This window comes from Hyalella azteca, unplaced genomic scaffold, assembly GCF_000764305.2.
Source record: "Hyalella azteca isolate HAZT.00-mixed unplaced genomic scaffold, Hazt_2.0.2 contig7711, whole genome shotgun sequence".
NCBI classification, from domain to species: Eukaryota; Metazoa; Arthropoda; class Malacostraca; order Amphipoda; family Hyalellidae; genus Hyalella; species Hyalella azteca.
In genome coordinates this window covers 40,708-58,837 of record NW_025937829.1, presented here as the reverse complement: position 1 = coordinate 58,837, position 18,130 = coordinate 40,708, and the positions used below count along the sequence as shown (strand labels likewise).

The window sequence follows — 18,130 nt, the reverse complement described above, 5'->3', positions numbered from 1 at the left end:
CCTCTCGAGGATGACGTGCATTAAAGGTTCCAACCCCTGCTTGTGAGTTCCTTTAGAGTTTATACGCCTGGAAACGTGCAACAAATTATTGATTATTGTATTGTTATCGGGAGCTGAGCTTCCCTAAAAGTTTCAGAGCGCTAGCTAATGAGAAAGTTGGTGAAATATCGATTGCAAGATTTGATCATCACAGACACGAATGCGAGCTAAGAAAAACGTGGTAATAAAAATAAAGATAACTTATTGCTCTTTGTCTTCTTCCAGAATCTCAAAAATATTTTAGGCTAAATTCTACAGTCAAACGCTATAGAAAACTATTTCCAGGTTATTTTTATTTCTTCTTATTTCAAAAATGTTTCTTAGCATTTCATGCCTTCCTCATTTGAAAGTTCCTGCTGTTGTTTCAGCTCTATCAAGACCATCATTTATTCCTCTTTATTCCTTGGCACTGGTAAGTAAATAAATGCAGACTAATTCTTAGGAAAACTTCAGATATTCCTTTTGTAAATTTCTGGTCTAGTTGAGAAATTTTTTGTACCTTTCAAAAAATGCTACTATAACCAATTTGATTAAGAATTTATTATCTATCAGTGGTCATTTTCAAAATTATTGGCAAAATGTATTTGTGATGTCCTTGTTTTCTTTGCAGAAAAGCCTGTCGCAACAGAGGTTGTACAGCTCCAAAATTGATAATGCAGCACTACAGATTGAGAAGATACGCAACATCGGCATTTCTGCTCATATTGACTCAGGGAAAACTACCCTTACTGAGAGGATACTGTACTACACTGGACGAATTGAGCAGATGCATGAGGTATAATAAACTAGATTATTTAGTATGGTGAAAATTAATTAAATATACTTAACTCTGATAATGATTATTCACTGCTTCAAGGTTACTTACAAATTGAAATTTCAACAACCTACTTACTGTTTGAAAGCCTGTTTCACCCTTCTTTAAAATATTTCAGCCTGCTCAAAATGTTCTAAATAATCTCTTTTTAGTGTTTATAAATTGTATTAATTAAACTCAAGTAATCCTATTAACTTTTAATTAGAGAATGGTATAGAATCATCTAACTGGTGGTGTTTAATCTAATTAAAATTTAGTGTTTGTTGAAGAACAATTGTAGCGTTTGCTGGATAGCCAAAAAAATATGTCATATTAATTCATTGGAACATTAATTGCATAATTATATGTGGATTTCATTTTAATAATCAACATTAAAAATATGTTATAGGTAGGTATAACTAATTTTAATGTGGGAAATAATTACAGGTACGAGGGAAAGATGGTGTTGGTGCAGTGATGGACAGCATGGAGCTGGAGAGGCAGCGAGGCATTACCATTCAGAGTGCTGCCACCTACACCATGTGGAAAGATATTAACATCAACATCATTGATACCCCAGGTACTTCACTGTTATTTATAAATGATCTACAGTCAACCTAAGGTTATTGTCATTTTTAATTGCCCCTGTAAACCAGTGATGCCACAACTACTTTACTTTAATACACAATTTTTTAATGCTCATTACAACTGTATAATTCTGATATTTATAGGTGTAAATTGCTATTAATTACTGAATCAACTTGTGTTTGAGTGAAAAAATTATTTAACTCTCTTTTAAGCTGCAATGGTGAGAGGCTCTCTCGTACCCAGTGACCCAAATTTAAGTCCCACTCGGGACAAGTTGGTTCTTTTGGGAAGGTCAGATCTTGGCCAACACAGCCTTTAACCCAATTCTGATTGATAAATAAGTACCTGGCTTGTCAAGGGTGTTGTGTAATGCAAAAATGGTTCTGGCAGGTCAGCAAGTTGGTGATGGTCATAACTCATAGTTTTGCCCATAAAAAAAATCTGTGGCCTTAGTGCGATGAAAAACTAACCTATCACCCCCGCCTTACTTAGTTGTCTCTACCAGGATAGGCAGTTACTACAATAACTCCCTCTTGTCTCTCTAGTCTTTTTGCGGCTCAAAGTGTTGATAGTAAACTGATCAATTTATGCAGATTATTTCACAACTATGTTTCCTTGATTTATATTATGCCATTTTGTACCTAATTATTGTACCAATTTTGGTTACTCATGCAACTTTTGCTCCTTAAATTTGATATGCAATGCAACGTTTTCATTGGTGCCTAGACTATTTATATGCCAGTTTTCATGTTGTCTTGCTACCTATAAATTCAATTCAGTAAAGCTACAGGCTGTTCGAGAGAACAAGCACTCCTCTCATCCGGCATAACTATCCTGAATGTTACATGGAGTTGATGAAAGTAATGCAGGCTCTTATTATGAAGATATATTGTGATGTGAAAAAAATACATCACTAAGTAGCAAGTTTCCTGTATTCATTGTGCAGCATATAAGTTAATGGTCACTCTCCAGGTCACGTTGACTTCACTGTAGAGGTGGAGCGAGCGCTGCGTGTGTTGGACGGAGCAGTGCTGGTGCTCTGCTCGGTGGGCGGCGTGCAGTCACAAACACTTACTGTCAACAGGCAAATGAAGAGGTGAATACATAATTTTATCTTGCACAAGCATTTCAAACATCATTGCAACGTTTTCATTGGTGCCTAGACTATTTATACGCCAGTTTTCATGTTGTCTTGCTACCTATAAATTCAATTCAGTAAAGCTACAGGCTGTTCGAGAGAACAAGCACTCCTCTCATCCGGCATAACTATCCTGAATGTTACATGGAGTTGATGAAAGTAATGCAGGCTCTTATTATGAAGATATATTGTGATGTGAAAAAAATACATCACTAAGTAGCAAGTTTCCTGTATTCATTGTGCATCATCTAATAAGTTAATGGTCACTCTCCAGGTCACGTTGACTTCACTGTAGAGGTGGAGCGAGCGCTGCGTGTGTTGGACGGAGCAGTGCTGGTGCTCTGCTCGGTTGGCGGCGTGCAGTCACAAACACTTACTGTCAACAGGCAAATGAAGAGGTGAATACATCATTTTATCTTGCACAAGCATTTCAAACATCATTCGTTTAGAATTTGTGCTCTATGTTTCACTGTTACTTTGATGGTTTCTTAGTTGGGGTAATTTGTAAACTTGATTTTCTAAGTCATTTCACGAACCAAAAAATTTTTCAAATTGTGGAGTAATAATAATTTATTAAATTGAATCAAAACAATTGGCTTCAGTTATGAGTATATGTGTTTATACCTGGCAATCTCAGGTACAACGTGCCGGTGCTGGCGTTCATCAACAAGCTGGACAGGCAGGGCGCTGACCCCATCCGTGTCTTCCGGCAGATCAGGTATGAACTCGTAGTTTTAATTGTTTCAATTCTTGTTCGTGCTATGATATGTATTATTTTAATACATGTTTCCCTATTTTCTTGAAGCTCATTGAAACTATTTTATTGAAAATTAACAAAACTAATAGTTTTAATGGTTTAAATTCTTGTTTGTGCAATGATATGTGTTAAGTTTATTTATGTTTTCCTATTTTCTTGAAACTCGGACCCTGCATTTTCATTTATACATGAAGTATGTAAATTATAGCATTATTATCGTTAAGATTGAAGAGTAATTTAAAATATTGAAAACAACAGTTTCATGTCGTTCTCGTGATTCGATTAACTTTGTAATGTTGGTATCTTCTTCCGGTTTACATATTCGTTTAGTCCCCAGACAAACCTGGTAATGTTTGTCTGGTTTTCTGGTCATGAAGTCAATGCTTTTTAGCGCATTTTCTCATTTATGAAAAAAATGCACTAGGTATTGTGCTTGCCATGTCCGTCTGTCTGTCTGTCTGTCCGTTTGTGACTTCACGTTTTCGTCGACGAGAAAGTGCGCTCTCTGTCACTCACTGCAGTGAGTACTGAGTTATATTTTTATGCTCAGGTCGAAGCTGGGCCACAACGCGGCGTTCATGCAGATACCCATCGGGCTAGAGGGGGACTGCGAGGGCGTCGTGGATGTGCTGACGGGGAAAGCCCTCTACTTCGAGGGCACGAATGGGTGACTCAACAGGATTCACACTAACTGTTGATTCTGCTGATGTTTTTTTGTCTCATGACTTATAATTTCAAATTAGTTTTTTCGACGATCTGATTCCTACTACGAACGAAACTAATGTCTTAAATTTCTTCAGAATTTCTTTTGAGAAAAAATTGTCATATACGGTATATATAAGTGTATATAAATTCAAGGGGTGAAAGGTTAATTAGATATTAAAATTTATAAAGTTATTGCTTGAAATTTAACGTGTGAACTTCATCAACTGTGGGTTATAGACTGTAATCAATGACCGTGTTTACAGACATCTTCAAGTATAAACATCATTATGTTCTGTTATGCAATTCCAACGTTATAACTGTGCATTGGTCGCACACTGTATCTGAGTAAATCAAAATGACGCATTTAACATTGCAAGGAGTTTCAAGATACCAAATGATTGGACAAATACTTAAATTGCGGTACCGGTACTATTATTTAACGACAGAAAATTCCCAAATTGTCGAACGCATTATGGAGCTGACTTCCCGTCACATTTTAATCACAGTACAGCCTATCATTTGTTCGTTGATTGAGTACATTTCATGGAATAACCTTATTATTACTTAACACTCGTGGCGATTGATGCCGTTTAATTTATGTACATAGTCGAAGAGTGCCGTTGTCTTAGAATGTCCAGTAACACAGTGACGTTCAATTTGTATATACAGTAACACTGTGCCGTTCCTTTTTTATTTATAGTAACACAGTGCCGTTTCATTTGCATGTATATGAACACAGTGCCGTTTCATTTGTATTTTTGTATTTATATTACCACAATGCCGTTTTACCTATTTGTATTTATAGTAGCACAGTGCCGTTTCATTTGTATTTATATGAACACAGTGCCGTTTTATTTGTATTTATATTACCACATTGCAGTTTTACCTATTTGTTTATACAGTAACACAGTGCCGTTCCCTTTGTATACCTAGTAACACAGCCCATGTTACAGCGAGAAGGTTCGTGAGGGCGAAGTACCGGAGCACCTACAGGAGCTGCTGCAGCAGCGCAGGCACGAGCTCATCGAGGCGGTGTCCAACGCAGACGAGGAGATCGGCGAGATGTTCCTTGGTACAGCCACCTCCTTCAAAATCGACATCTTTTAAATAAAACATCTCAGATGACCCGAAATAATGTTTGGTGTCAAGATAATTATGACAAATTTTATCGATAAAATGTGATTAGGGAAATTATTAGTTTGAAGCGCCAGCTTATATGCATATAGGCGGGGTACGATGGTATTAAGCCAACAAATTAAATTGGTTTGATTCTCGACCAATATAAACTAAACCAACAATTGCTTGGTGACTGGGTTACAACAGTTATCAAGTGATATTCATTTCGACAGATATCTGATTAGATATTCATTTGGTATGAAAACTCGTTTTAAATTGAAGTATTATAGCCATACTTTAGGTAATCGTGCATTAAAATGAAATGCGTCTAAGGTCAATTAGTAATAATATTAAGAAATTTCATAAAATTGTGAGTAACTGAAATCATTTCCATTTCAATACTAAATAGAAGGAATGGGAAGAACATTAAAGTATCAGACGTACAATTAATTTCATCAAGAGAACAACTGAAAACTTGATAGGAATCAAGTTTTCGGCTCATTTCTGAATATGACTGGTATGACTTCGGATGACGGGATATTGTCATCCGAATATTATGAGAAGAGGTGAATACATAATTTTATCTTGAACGAGCATTTCAAACATAATACATTCAGAACTTGTGCTGTATGCTTTGCTATTGATTCTTGCTCCTTAAATTTGATATGCAAGGCAACGTTTTAATCAAGAGAGCAACTGAGCACAAACTCGTCCTAATTACAGAGGAGAAGACGCCCACTGTAGAGCAGCTGATGGCGGGGATCAGACGCAGCGTTCTGCAGCGCGCCCTCACGCCCGTCTTCCTGGGCACGGCGCTCAAGAATAAAGGCGTGCAGCCGCTGCTGGACGCCGTCGTCCAGTACCTCCCACACCCCGGCGAGGTCATCAACTACGCCCTCAGGAAAACTTCTGACGGCAAGTGCGTCTTGTCGGTGAGCGGAGACATGTGATGAGTAGAATATTTCAGTTTGTTGTGAAGAGTAAAATATTTCAGTTTGTTGTGAAGAGTAGAATTTTTCAGTTTGTTGTGAAGAGTAGAATATTTCAGTTTGTTGTGAAGAGTAGAATATTGTGTGTTGTGAAGAAATGTGAAGAGTAGAATATTTCAGTTTGTTGTGAAGAGTAGAATATTGTGTGTTGTGAAGAAATGTGAAGAGTAGAATATTTCAGTTTGTTTTTGGATGATGAGAATGTGATGATGATGAGAAATTTACAGCTCAAAAATGAGCTTTATATATATTTCTCATCAGATGATGAGAAATTTACAGTTTAAATGTTATTTTCTTTGATTTCAAAATCTAGTTGTAAGCTTTAGATTGAGACAATACAAGTGATAGAACTAAGATTCAGGCACGCTTGAAGGGGCGTGCTAATTTAGCCTCAAATACGAGACTGCTCAAGATGATAGCTGGCGAGTTTTTCTTCACACCTATACTCGTATGTCAAGTTTAGGACTTCCCTGATCCAAAGCCATGTTGATGCGCCGCCTTCGTCGTCCTCCGTCAAGTCATGATGCTAGGTTTTCTCCCCTCTCACAGGGAAGAGAAAGTAGCAATGGATGGAGAGCGCAGCAGTCGTCACCCGTTCGTTGGCTTGGCCTTCAAACTGGAAGCCGGCAAGTTTGGTCAGCTGACATACATGCGAGTTTACCAAGGACACGTCAGCAAGGGGGACAGTCTTTACAACGCGCGCACCGGCAAGAAGGTTTTCTACTGATATCTTTATTTATTTTCTGTATTGATATCACTGCATTCTAGTGTGAGGTGAAAACCTTGCCCGTCTGCTGAATGTTGTGGTACATTAAATTCTTTGATCTGACAACACAGTTGAAGTCAATGAATTTTGGTGTTCTGATTTACCTGATTTACAATAAGATTTTTGTTTAATTTTAACGAGTTTGTAACTCACGAAGGTGGAATTTGGAACAGAGTTAAGTTATTATCATCATGTTTTAGGGATATGTTCACTTTACTATGCGATGTTGTCCTAAGGAAAATTGAATAAGGAATGGCACATCGTTACTTTATTTATGAGCTTGGTTATGAAGTGAATGAAGATCATCCTTCACCACATTTAATGCGGCATTTTTAATTCGTCATTAAACAAATAATATTTATTTTACATTTTGCTGCAAATTTTCGAAAGAATTCACGTCAGGGTAACCTAAAATGGTAAAAATTCCCCACTTGGGCTGTAAAAACGGCGTAGTTGCTTGTCTCTATTAAATGCACCGTTGTACTCACCTGAACCGATTACTATCATGAGAAAGTCCAGCTTATTGAAGGATAATTTTGAACTTGGAATTACAGAATTAAAACCTAATTGTAATTAGAATAATCTAATTGTAATTAGAATTACAAAATTAAAAATTAAAATTGAAGTTATTTTCAGATTCGAGTAAACCGCTTGGCTCAGATGCACAGCAACAACATGGAGGAAATCAAAGAGGCTTTTGCCGGGGACATCGTTGCGCTCTTTGGCGTCGAGTGCGCGTCTGGTGACACATTTTTGTCCAACAACAAGTCTAACATCTCCTTGGTTAGTGCTTAGCAATGGCTCTACTAATTGGCATTTTTATGAAAAACAAACCAAGATAATTGCCGCTTGTATCATTCGAACAAGGTTCGAATGATACACACACACAGTTGAAAGCTTGTATGGCTTTCAACTTTGATTGTTCATGTTTTTTCTCCATCTAATTTGTTGATTTGTTGTTTAGTTCATAGATAAACGCAGTACCAGCTATTACATTTTTTGCGTTCTTTGCTTTACCCTGAATTCTCTCCACTTAATTTTTTACCTGAACTTTGCATTATAATGCTTTCCTTATTTATTATTTCCTTCATCATGATAATAACATCAATGAATCCGATGTACTTGAAACGTCATCATCTCACGATGTTCTCGCTCTTGCAGGAGACGATGTTCATACCCGACCCCGTCATCGCGATGTCCATTAAGCCTAAAAACAACAAAGACATGGACAACTTCGCCAAGGCTTGCAACAGGTAAATCTCATTACTTAGAAGACATATTATTATTAGTTTGTCCTATTGTTCATTTGCACGAGTTATGTTGTGTCCTAGTATATGTATCTGTAAAATGTATATATATATATATGTATATATTTTCACTTGTGTCATCTTTGCCTTTGCTTGTCTTCTGCTAAATTTAATGTGTAAATGAGAAACGTTATCTGATGAATTCCTTGCCCTTATTTCAACGTTATATCTGATACGAATGAGATTTCAATGCAGTATTTGACGGCAGGTTCACTCGCGAAGACCCAACCTACCGCATCACCTGGGATGAAGACTGCAAAGAAACAATCGCATCAGGCATGGGTGAACTGCACCTCGAAGTCTACGGCCAGGTTAGCCGCTGATCATGGTTGAACTAGTAGTATAAGGTTGACCCATGAGAAGCTAATTTTTGCGGATGTAGTTTGTTGTTCGCATGTGACGTCACTGATCTCAGTGACGTCACGGCCATTAAACATTCACCGAAATGCGATCAAATCAGTCAACTAATCCGTCATGGGAATGACAGGATTGTTTACGTTTCGCGATCTCAGTGACGTAATAAGAAAGCTGAACTGAAGGACGGAAATTCTCGTGGTTCAACCTTATATATTTCAACCATGAGCGCTGATGCTTTCACCACCACATGTCATGTCGAAGCAAACAAGGCAAATGGGCGTGGATGTGCTGATGTATGTACTGTGCTACATTTATATAAAGATGGCATTGGTGGTAGCTAGAATTTCCTTGAACGCAGGAAAAGTAAACGGTGGTAGGATTCCATACGATGTAAAACTTTAGTGGGTATGCAAAAATTTATTCTCTATAAACGAATGTGACTGATGCACGTTTTCCAGTAAATGCTTACACTGGGATGTAACACCTATGATACTTTTAAACATGTCTGTCGCTTGACCTGACTACAATAAATAACCATATCAGCATTAGGAATGTTTCCGTTCAAGCAGGATTTAGGTGGCAGAAAGTGTTTTACCAAGGGAGCCTAATCACGACAGATATATAGTGCATTATTTAGAAAATTTCGCCCTCTTTATTAATCTTCCAATTGAAAGTTCAAACCATGTTGAGTGGTAGTGACGGAGGTCTCCGAGTTATGACTGAGTTTTTATTCCTGTTCGGTTTTCAAGCTCCTTGAGTGATACTTTTATTATTTGTCATATTTCTGTTGGAGTCACAAACATCGATACCGATTAGCTTCGATAAATTTAAGCAGAGTAGCCTGTTGAAACATTACTACTACATTTTCAGGGCTCAGTTTATAATAATAATATTTCAATGCAGAAATGCTGGCTTTTCAACAAGGTTGAAAACGTTGAAGTTTCTGAATCTTGAGGCTCACCGAAACGAATTTTCTCACTGACTAATATTTTGCGCCAATAGGGCTCACATATTACCTAATTATTCAGAGACAGGCATGAATAAATTAACCAGTTCAGTTTCTTACTATTAAAATGGTATTGTTTCAGGACATCTAGTAATGATTGCTCTAGATTCGCTTTGTGAGTGATACACGGTTCATGTTCTTCTTACGCTTATATTTTCCCTCGACATAAATCACTTAATTTTCTCATTGTCTTCGACAGCGCATGGAGCGCGAGTACAACTGTCCAGTCGTCATGGGTAAACCGAAGGTGGCATTCCGCGAGACGCTGACCGAGCCCTTCGAGTACGACTATCTGCACAAGAAACAGACAGGAGGCGCGGGGCAGTATGCTCGAGTCGTGGGCATCATAGAGACGCTCGAGGGGGAAAAGAACACCAAGCTTGAGTTCACTAACGAAACAATCGGCACTGGAGTTCCTAATCAGTTCGTGCCTGGAGTTGAGAGAGGTTTCAAGACTTACTGCGAGAAAGGTTCGTGTGTCTGGATTCACTGATTTTGTTCAGTTGTCGCTTTAGTTAATTTTTTACTTAATTCAGTTAATTTTGTCTTGATATTTGCGGGGTTAATAGAGCTTCCAAAATGTTCAACAATAAAATTCAATACCTATTAGATTTATATTATTAGTTGTCGTAAACGCCAAGAAAGAAGCTAGTTATGATTTGAGTAGAAGTATTTAATCGAGAAATGTTGGATATATCCATTTTCTCAATGCATGAGTCTATCCTCATACCTACGAAGTCATCGGTCAGCAATATTCATATTTAGTTTACTGATAGAATTTCCTGCAATATGGAACTTCTTATTTTACTTGCATACCCTTCTGTCGATGAGTTTCGTTTGAGTTGGGAAATTTTTCATCTTCTCATGATTTTTTAGCAGGGTAGCCATATTTTTTTTGCCCATAGCTGCTCCTCGCTGCTTAATTTCTCCTTACTTGAATCGCTCAACCTTGATGCTCATATTATTACAACATGAAATTTCCATGCGTTTGCTGTTTGGCAGGCATGCTGACTGGCCACCGCGTCTCGGGCATCAAGTTCCGACTCATAGACGGCGCCTCGCACTGTGTCGACTCCAGCGAGTTTGCCTTCTTCCAAGCCACCATGGGAGCCATGAGACAAGGTCTGAATGTGGCACTTGAGTTGTGGAACATGCGATGTTGCATAAAAGTAAGATATTCTTGGAAATTTTTCGAGGACCAGGATACCAATAGTTTATATTTTCACCAGTGAATCCGTACTTTTGGTTTTAAGAGGCAGTCGACTCTAGACATGCGGAAAACATTTTGATCGAACAAAACACGTTTCACTGGCACAGACTGACTAAGTTAGTCAATAATCATGTAGAACGAGGCTACAGTCATTTTGCCGGATAATGATGAAAAAAATGATTATCGAATGAATGTTCCAAAACTTAGTCTTTGGAATTGCGTTCTTTATGGGTGACACTTTTTCGATAGGTCTTGCTTTGAGAATTAAATGTTTCACTCGATAGATGACCGAATGTTTTACTCAATATAGATTTACGACATTCGCAAGTTTTTCTTATTATGAATTACATTCATCAATTCAGGACTATGAAATTTACGTTTTTGATTAAATTTTTATTCTTTGTGCATTTATGTTTAGCAGAAGTTGGTCAAAACCTCAAATGTTTAATTTGTTGTGTGATGACGTTATGATTACTTAATTTTTCATCTCCGTTTCATTTTATCGAAAAAGTTTTCATGCAAAACTGAGAATGTGACAGCTTGGATAACAAAAAGGCCAAAATGGATCCTCGGCTGGTTCAACACATTGAGGCTATCATTTATACACAATATGAAATTTATTTACAAATTCTTTCACTTTTCAGCTTGCGAAGAGGGCAAGTGGAAGATTTTGGAGCCTATCATGAAGGTGGAGGTAACTGGCCCGTCGGAGTCGCAAGGAGCAATTTTGGCGCACCTCAACAGGCGAAAAGCCATCATCAAGGGCACAGATTCTAGCGAGGGATGGTTCACCATTGAAGCTGAGGTCTGTTCATGTGTACATTACAATTATTCCGAGTGTAAACTTGCGCAACTATTAGAAAAATTTGCACTAAGAACCTCCTAGCACTACCTCGAATATTCTAATCGATTCCTAAATAATATGCAGCAGTAGGTATCTGTGGCTAGTAGATTTGGGCTTTTCAAAGTTTTGTTGGTAAATTTCATCATGCACTTTCTATCATGGCTGGAAAATAGACTTAATCTTATATGTGAATTCTAATCATGATCTCGGACAATATAAGGAGTAGATAGTAGTTGTTTGTGCGTTATTTCTCATTATTTCATAACTTACACCAAATTGGCATTATTATCGTGACACATTTGTGCCGATAAAATTAAAATTTTGATTACCGATGTGCGTTTTGTACGTTGTATGTATCACTCCAGATAGCATAGAAAACAACTTTACTAACCCATTGAAATAAGTCTACTTATCCTTTGAAAAAAGTCTACTTGTCCTTTGAAACAACTCTTCTAGTAATTTAAAACAACTTCATCAAGTATACCCGCCGGATTTATAAAACGTAATTTTACTACCGTGTCGCTGAATTTCTTGCAGGTTCCGCTGAACGAGATGTTCGGGTACTCGACGGCTCTGCGGTCGGTGACGCAGGGCAAGGGCGAGTACAGCATGGAGTTCTCCCGCTACGCTCCTGCTCCCACGGAGACCTTGCAGCAGCTCATGGAGCAGCACGAAGCCGAGCAGGCGGCTGCTACAGGGGTCACCGTCAACAAGAAGAAAACTTCCAAGAGATAATCACTCCCAGCTATTAGTAATGATTATTGTATATTTAATAACTGAATGACGGTCCGATAGGAAAAAAAATATATAAAATCAATTAAGTCCAGTTAACACTTGTTCGTTTATCCTCAGATGTCGGCGGTGTCTATGACGACAATTGTGAGAAGCTGCGTAATGGTTTTCATAAAATAAACATTAAAAAAAGTTTTTTTCCTAGTAATATTGCGTCTTAAATCTAAGGATTCGGTTATAATCCGAAAAATTGCACCATGAATTCAGAGGCACTCGAGATTAAAACTGAAGTGAACAGATACAAAAGCTAAGTGAACTCACGCTAGCTTTTGGAAATTATCGCTGAAGTAGGGAAATAAATAGATCTGCTTGTGTTTATGCTTTCATTGGTTAGTTTTAACGGACTTATTTACATAGTAAGATTCATTTCTTAACATCTACGATAACACACCAAGGCGAAATACAATTACTACGGATCTCCAATGATTGGTGCCTACACCCTAAAGAAAGTTTGTATCCTTGCATTGGAATCTTTAAGTAGTAAATCGTTGCTCAAACTTGGCTGTAACCTTTGCGTTAATAATTATGGACACGAAATAAATAGACATGAAATGAATGTACAGCGGCTGAAATTGGAATGCTTTCCTAGCTTAACATCAATTTTCAGAGCCGAAGAGTTGTTTCGAATCTCATCATCAGTGAGTGAGATGCCTTATAAATAACAAATGACATCACATGCGAATAAGTAAGATCGCCAGAATAAATTAATTTTTAAGCTGCATACGCACATAAAACGTTGAGTAGTTATGCAACTAAATACCTCGACACGAAATGACTATTTTATCATACATGAGAGCGAGATCCAGCGTTTGTGAATAACGATTACAACGATACATGAAATGGAATGACTAAGATATTAAAAGCTATCATCAGTGCTGAGCTCACATGACAAGTTACAAGCCATTATCGCTACGGAGACATCGAATGCGGCGGAAGTAACGCCAATAAAGCCGTCCCATGAAGTTATGAATTAAATCTCATTTCGTTAACGACGTCATTTTAACCTTGTTTAGAAAGCACACGACGTATATAGATTACTCGAACCAAATTCTATAATGACTATTACGTTTATAGATTGCACGATCAATATAATATATATACTGGACTAGTAGCACCTCACACTGCCAAGTCAATCTTCGAGTAGGACAACATTTCCGAGTAGAATGACTGGTCATTTACCATGCTAGGAAAGATAACATCTACCATGCGTGTATAGGGGAGCCAACGTGGCGGTAAGGGAACCCGGACGCCCAACATGATAAGTTAAACTGAAGAATTAATAAAACACACAATTTTAATACAACAAATTAAGTAGGTATTTCCTGTACGTTGGATAAACGTTCCTTTAATTTAATTGGAAACGGTGGACACGCTGCAAGAATCTGGCGTGAAGTCCTTGTATTGAGAAAAGACGGAGATCTGTAAATAAGAAGATATTTGAGTTTACTAGTGCGACCAACGTACACTACGTGTGACAACAGAGTAGCGAAGCTACAGAAAATTATTCAACAATTATGTCCCGAAGATTTAATGATTAAGATTGCAGCATAGCACCAGATATTTACTCGAAATTGTAGCATCGTTGTTTGAATATTTAGCTGCGATGAGTAAACATTCTGTGATAATCACAAACCTCGATTTGAAATTCATCTGTATAAGTTTGAAAATTATCAAGTTGAAGCTAGCTCTAGAATTCTACATATTACATCGCTGAAAAACACTTATCTTCCTTAATATAAACGAATATTGTAAAAAAAAAGCGATATATCGTGAGAACACACCGCGTAAAAAATGTATATTCTTTACGCGCATATATTTATATATTCNTCCAAAATCAACAGAATTAATGGTTATCCCGAATACGGACGCAATTAATCACCTACGGTATTCTTTGATTTTTTCTAGTATTAATAATTTAAAATATTATTAATATCAGAAGTACTGTTCGGAAATAATGTAAGGAAACAAAATAATAGATAGTATTAAAATATTTAAATAAGAGTGTAAGAGCATGAAACTAGTGAATAATCTATAAAAATCTGAGCTGCTGAAATTGGAGTGGCGTTGAGAGTTGAGTCACCTGGATATGGAAGCTGAGTCACCTGGATGTAGAAGTTGAATCACGTGGATGTAGAAGCTGAGTCACGTGGATGTAAAAGCTGATTCACCTGGATGTGGTAGCTGAGTCATGGATGCAGAAGCTGAGTCACGTGTATGTAGAAGCTGAGTCACCTGGATGTAGAAGCTTATTCACCTGGATGTAGAAGCTGAGTGCAGTGTCGGGGACGAGGGGCGGGCTAAGGGCCTTCATGTTAGGCGAGGCGAGCAGCTCTTCGATGGTGCGTCGTCTCGGCACCAGCAGACACTGGCGGCTCTGCTGCACAGCCTGGCACACGCGGCTCAGCTGCGACACCGAGCCCTCGCCTGTTCTGCAAATTCATTTCAGTCAGCAAGCCTGGATTAAAATTATTTAAAGATGTTAGTAACACATTCATACTGTTGTTATGGAAATCATGAATGGCAGTTCAATAAATTTCTGTAGAATATAATTTATTTATAAATTTACTCTCAAGTGGCACGCAACTTTCCAGGTTTATTTTGATTTCTACAATCTGTGGTCTACTCAGCAAAGTTTCTTTTAGGTATGAAATGTATCATTGTAGTTGAATATACAGTATAAGCTGCTGAATTCCAAACATTACCATGAAATGTATTGAAGTTAAAGCTTTATAATTAAAGTTTCAGATGAAATTACTTGGGAAGATCATTGTTCTGGAGAAGCACTAGCGCTTGCTTCAGGTAGTTGCATGCATCTTGTATTTGCTGCAATCGCCACGGCGCATCAGGCGTGACGCTAGTGCGCTGCAAGGCACTGCTGGTGCCACTACCACTGCTGCCACTTCCACTACCACCTGATGCCACACCACTACGCTTGCCATCACTGACACCCAGACGAACATTGATGTCCTGAAGCAGATTACGGTATTTCTTTAGTAAAATTTTCCTTGATGAATTTGGAGCACTATATCAAGAAAAATTCTAAATTTCTATCAAGGATATAAATTGTATAAATTTCCATAAATTGTAAAGGCTGCAAAAACTTCTGCAAAAGAAAGAATTCATAATTTCATGAAATAACTGAAAATTTATCTCTTCAATAATGAGCTGAAATGACATATCTAATTTATGGAATTTAATATTTCAATAGAATGATTCCGTTGATGATGAATATAGAAATAAAATTCTCAAGACAAAATGTTGTTTCTGTTCCATATTAAAAGATTTGAGTACTTAAATGTACTGAATTCACTGGATAAACTGATTAAAAATTCATCCAGTACAGCATTACTTTCAAGTACAAAACTCTTTGAGGGTGCAATAACTTGGCTAATACATGGTTCAGGTTCCCTATAAATAAAAAGGAAAGTTCTTGCTGGTATAGGTGCATCCATTCATGTGAAGGGATGTACCAGCCATACATAAGATTTCTCTATTCTATAAGACCAATCATTAATCTGCACTCTTTCCATGATAAAAATTTATGAACAATAATCACTAACATGGAAGGGAGTCCAAATTGAAACATTTTACAATATTAATTTTAAACAAAACAGTAGATTCACTCCAATCAAAGATTAGGACACCTTTATGAACAAGTTTTGTGGAAGGTGCTTTTGAATCTTTCAAAACCTACAACCTTTAGAAGATATTAAGTTCAAGTTAAGATTATCTGTCATTAGCATTTGTTAGTTTAGCGTGACTTACAGCCTGCATGATGGAGTCCCCGGATATTGTGACCACTGCCTTAACATGATCTAAAGTTGTGTGAGGTGCAGCAGACATAATGAATTTCTCAGACTTGGTCACAGTGCTGCCATCTCCATCGCTTATTGGAAAAAGCTGCACACATTCCTGATGGAAAAAGAAACATTAGCTGGTGTAATATAATGAATAAGCTATCATCAAAACCGGCCATAACTGGCTAAACATTCTCATAACAGTATTTTGTAATACTTTGAAAATTACTTACAAAAAATTATAATATCCCCACTAACTGCAAAGGTAATACAAAATTTTTACACAAGACAGAATTGCAATAGACTTCATTATGGCCAAGATATTAATTTATTGCATTATGAACATCAAATCAATTTCACCACAAAAAAAACTTATTGAAAAAAGTGATTATGATCTTTTTCTACTATCATAATTATGTATTGCCAAATATTCAAACAAAAAAAAATTTTAATTTGTGTGATTTTGAAATTTTCTTATAAATTTAACAAACAATTTCAATTTTGATGAGTATTTTTCAAAAATCTTGTTAACCTTTGATGCATAATTATATCTATGTTATTTGGTTACATCAAAATATAAACAGAACCAAGTGAGCCCAAAAATAACGTTATTACCTCTAGCACATGTGTAAGCTGAGAATAGGCACGAGGCAGCTCTTCAGTGAGGACCCATTCATATTCTTGGTGCTGTAAATGAATATATAACATAGAAGCATACAAAACTTGAAATAGGAATAGCAAGATGTCTTTAAAACTTGTTATACTTATAATTATAAAAAATACTAAAAGTAAAAAAGTGAATAATTTCCAAGATCCAAGTGAATCATTTTCTACAACAGGAAATTAAGAAATATTGTTCAAAGTTGTTATCAAATAAGTATCAGAATTCAAAGAAACATACATAATATAGTTTATGAATAGGACATTTCAGATATAAGACTTACCAGGGCCATTAGTTCACTGTGATCAAGTCCCACCATTGTTGGTTGCAGTTATTCACAGAGACAAGTAGGAAAGAAAATTAACCTAAAGAGTATGAATATTGCCTGTTGATTGAAATAATTAATTTTATTTAGACACTACATAACCTGACTCAGGCATATCTCCCTTTAATGCAAATTAGAGGAGCTTAATGTACTGTATTCAAGATTTTTACACCTTGATTTGAAGCCCTGTGACCAAGAGGCAATTTTTTTGATAACAGATCTCTCTTAACAGATATCTACCATGCAGAACAATGTCATGTGTCACATATGTTTATATAGGATTGCTAACATAGGTTTGAGATATAATTACCTATATATACTCTTCTTATTCATATAGAGGATCACATGGATGAAGTGGAATAAGTGTAGTATATTGCCATTTCAGAGAGATTGAAATTAAAACAAAAATAAGAACTGTTTGAATGATCTTGAGGAATTATGTTTTATCTTGTTATTATTGAAAACAATCTTCTTTGTATTTATTGATTAAAATTAAAACAAAAATAAGAACTGTTTGAATGATCTTGAGGAATTATGTTTTATCTTGTTATTATTGAAAACAATCTTCTTTGTATTTATGGTGGTAAATGTCAAGTGCAGTGCAGTAATATTAGTTACATAAGTATATAATGAATATTAGTAACTAATGAGTAGAATATATGACTTATTTAGGAAGCTGAGAAGCAGTGCAAATTGGAATAACAATTGGAAATGTTGTGCCATCACTTAAAAGTTTTATTATGTAATCAATGTTGTGTCATCATCTAAGAGTATAGGTAACAGTGGAATATAGCAGCCCTTCACACCCCCCCCCCACAGTTCCCACCGTTTTTGCCTGACTTATGCAAATATTGGTTGCACGTAGTAACACGACCAAGACCTATGACAGATTATCTGTCATTAGCAAGATCTAAAAGTACCTCCAATCATAGAATTCGAT

General features: G+C 36.7%; 2 protein-coding genes across 2 annotated transcripts; one reads left to right on the top strand and one right to left on the bottom strand.

Moving 5' to 3' along the window:
* The first annotated feature begins 264 nt into the window (after positions 1–264).
* LOC108666067 (elongation factor G, mitochondrial-like) lies at positions 265–12,446 on the top strand. Its single transcript, XM_018152876.1, has 16 exons — positions 265–451; positions 650–814; positions 1,280–1,412; positions 2,393–2,516; positions 3,196–3,276; positions 3,866–3,982; positions 4,974–5,092; positions 5,860–6,055; positions 6,675–6,840; positions 7,528–7,674; positions 8,053–8,144; positions 8,407–8,509; positions 9,761–10,031; positions 10,564–10,683; positions 11,416–11,576; positions 12,153–12,446. The coding sequence occupies exons 1-16, from the start codon at positions 353–355 to the stop codon at positions 12,348–12,350; spliced, it is 2,292 nt and encodes a 763-aa protein (XP_018008365.1). The 5' UTR covers positions 265–352; the 3' UTR covers positions 12,351–12,446.
* Positions 12,447–14,613: 2,167 nt separating this feature from the next.
* LOC108666064 (protein rogdi) lies at positions 14,614–17,308 on the bottom strand. The gene is made up of 5 exons (XM_018152873.2): positions 17,149–17,308; positions 16,820–16,891; positions 16,173–16,319; positions 15,163–15,374; positions 14,614–14,836 (listed from the first exon to the last, which is right to left on the bottom strand). Exons 1-5 carry the CDS (start codon positions 17,182–17,184, stop codon positions 14,614–14,616), a joined length of 690 nt encoding a protein of 229 aa, XP_018008362.1. The 5' UTR covers positions 17,185–17,308.
* Between the last annotated feature and the right edge of the window lie 822 nt (positions 17,309–18,130).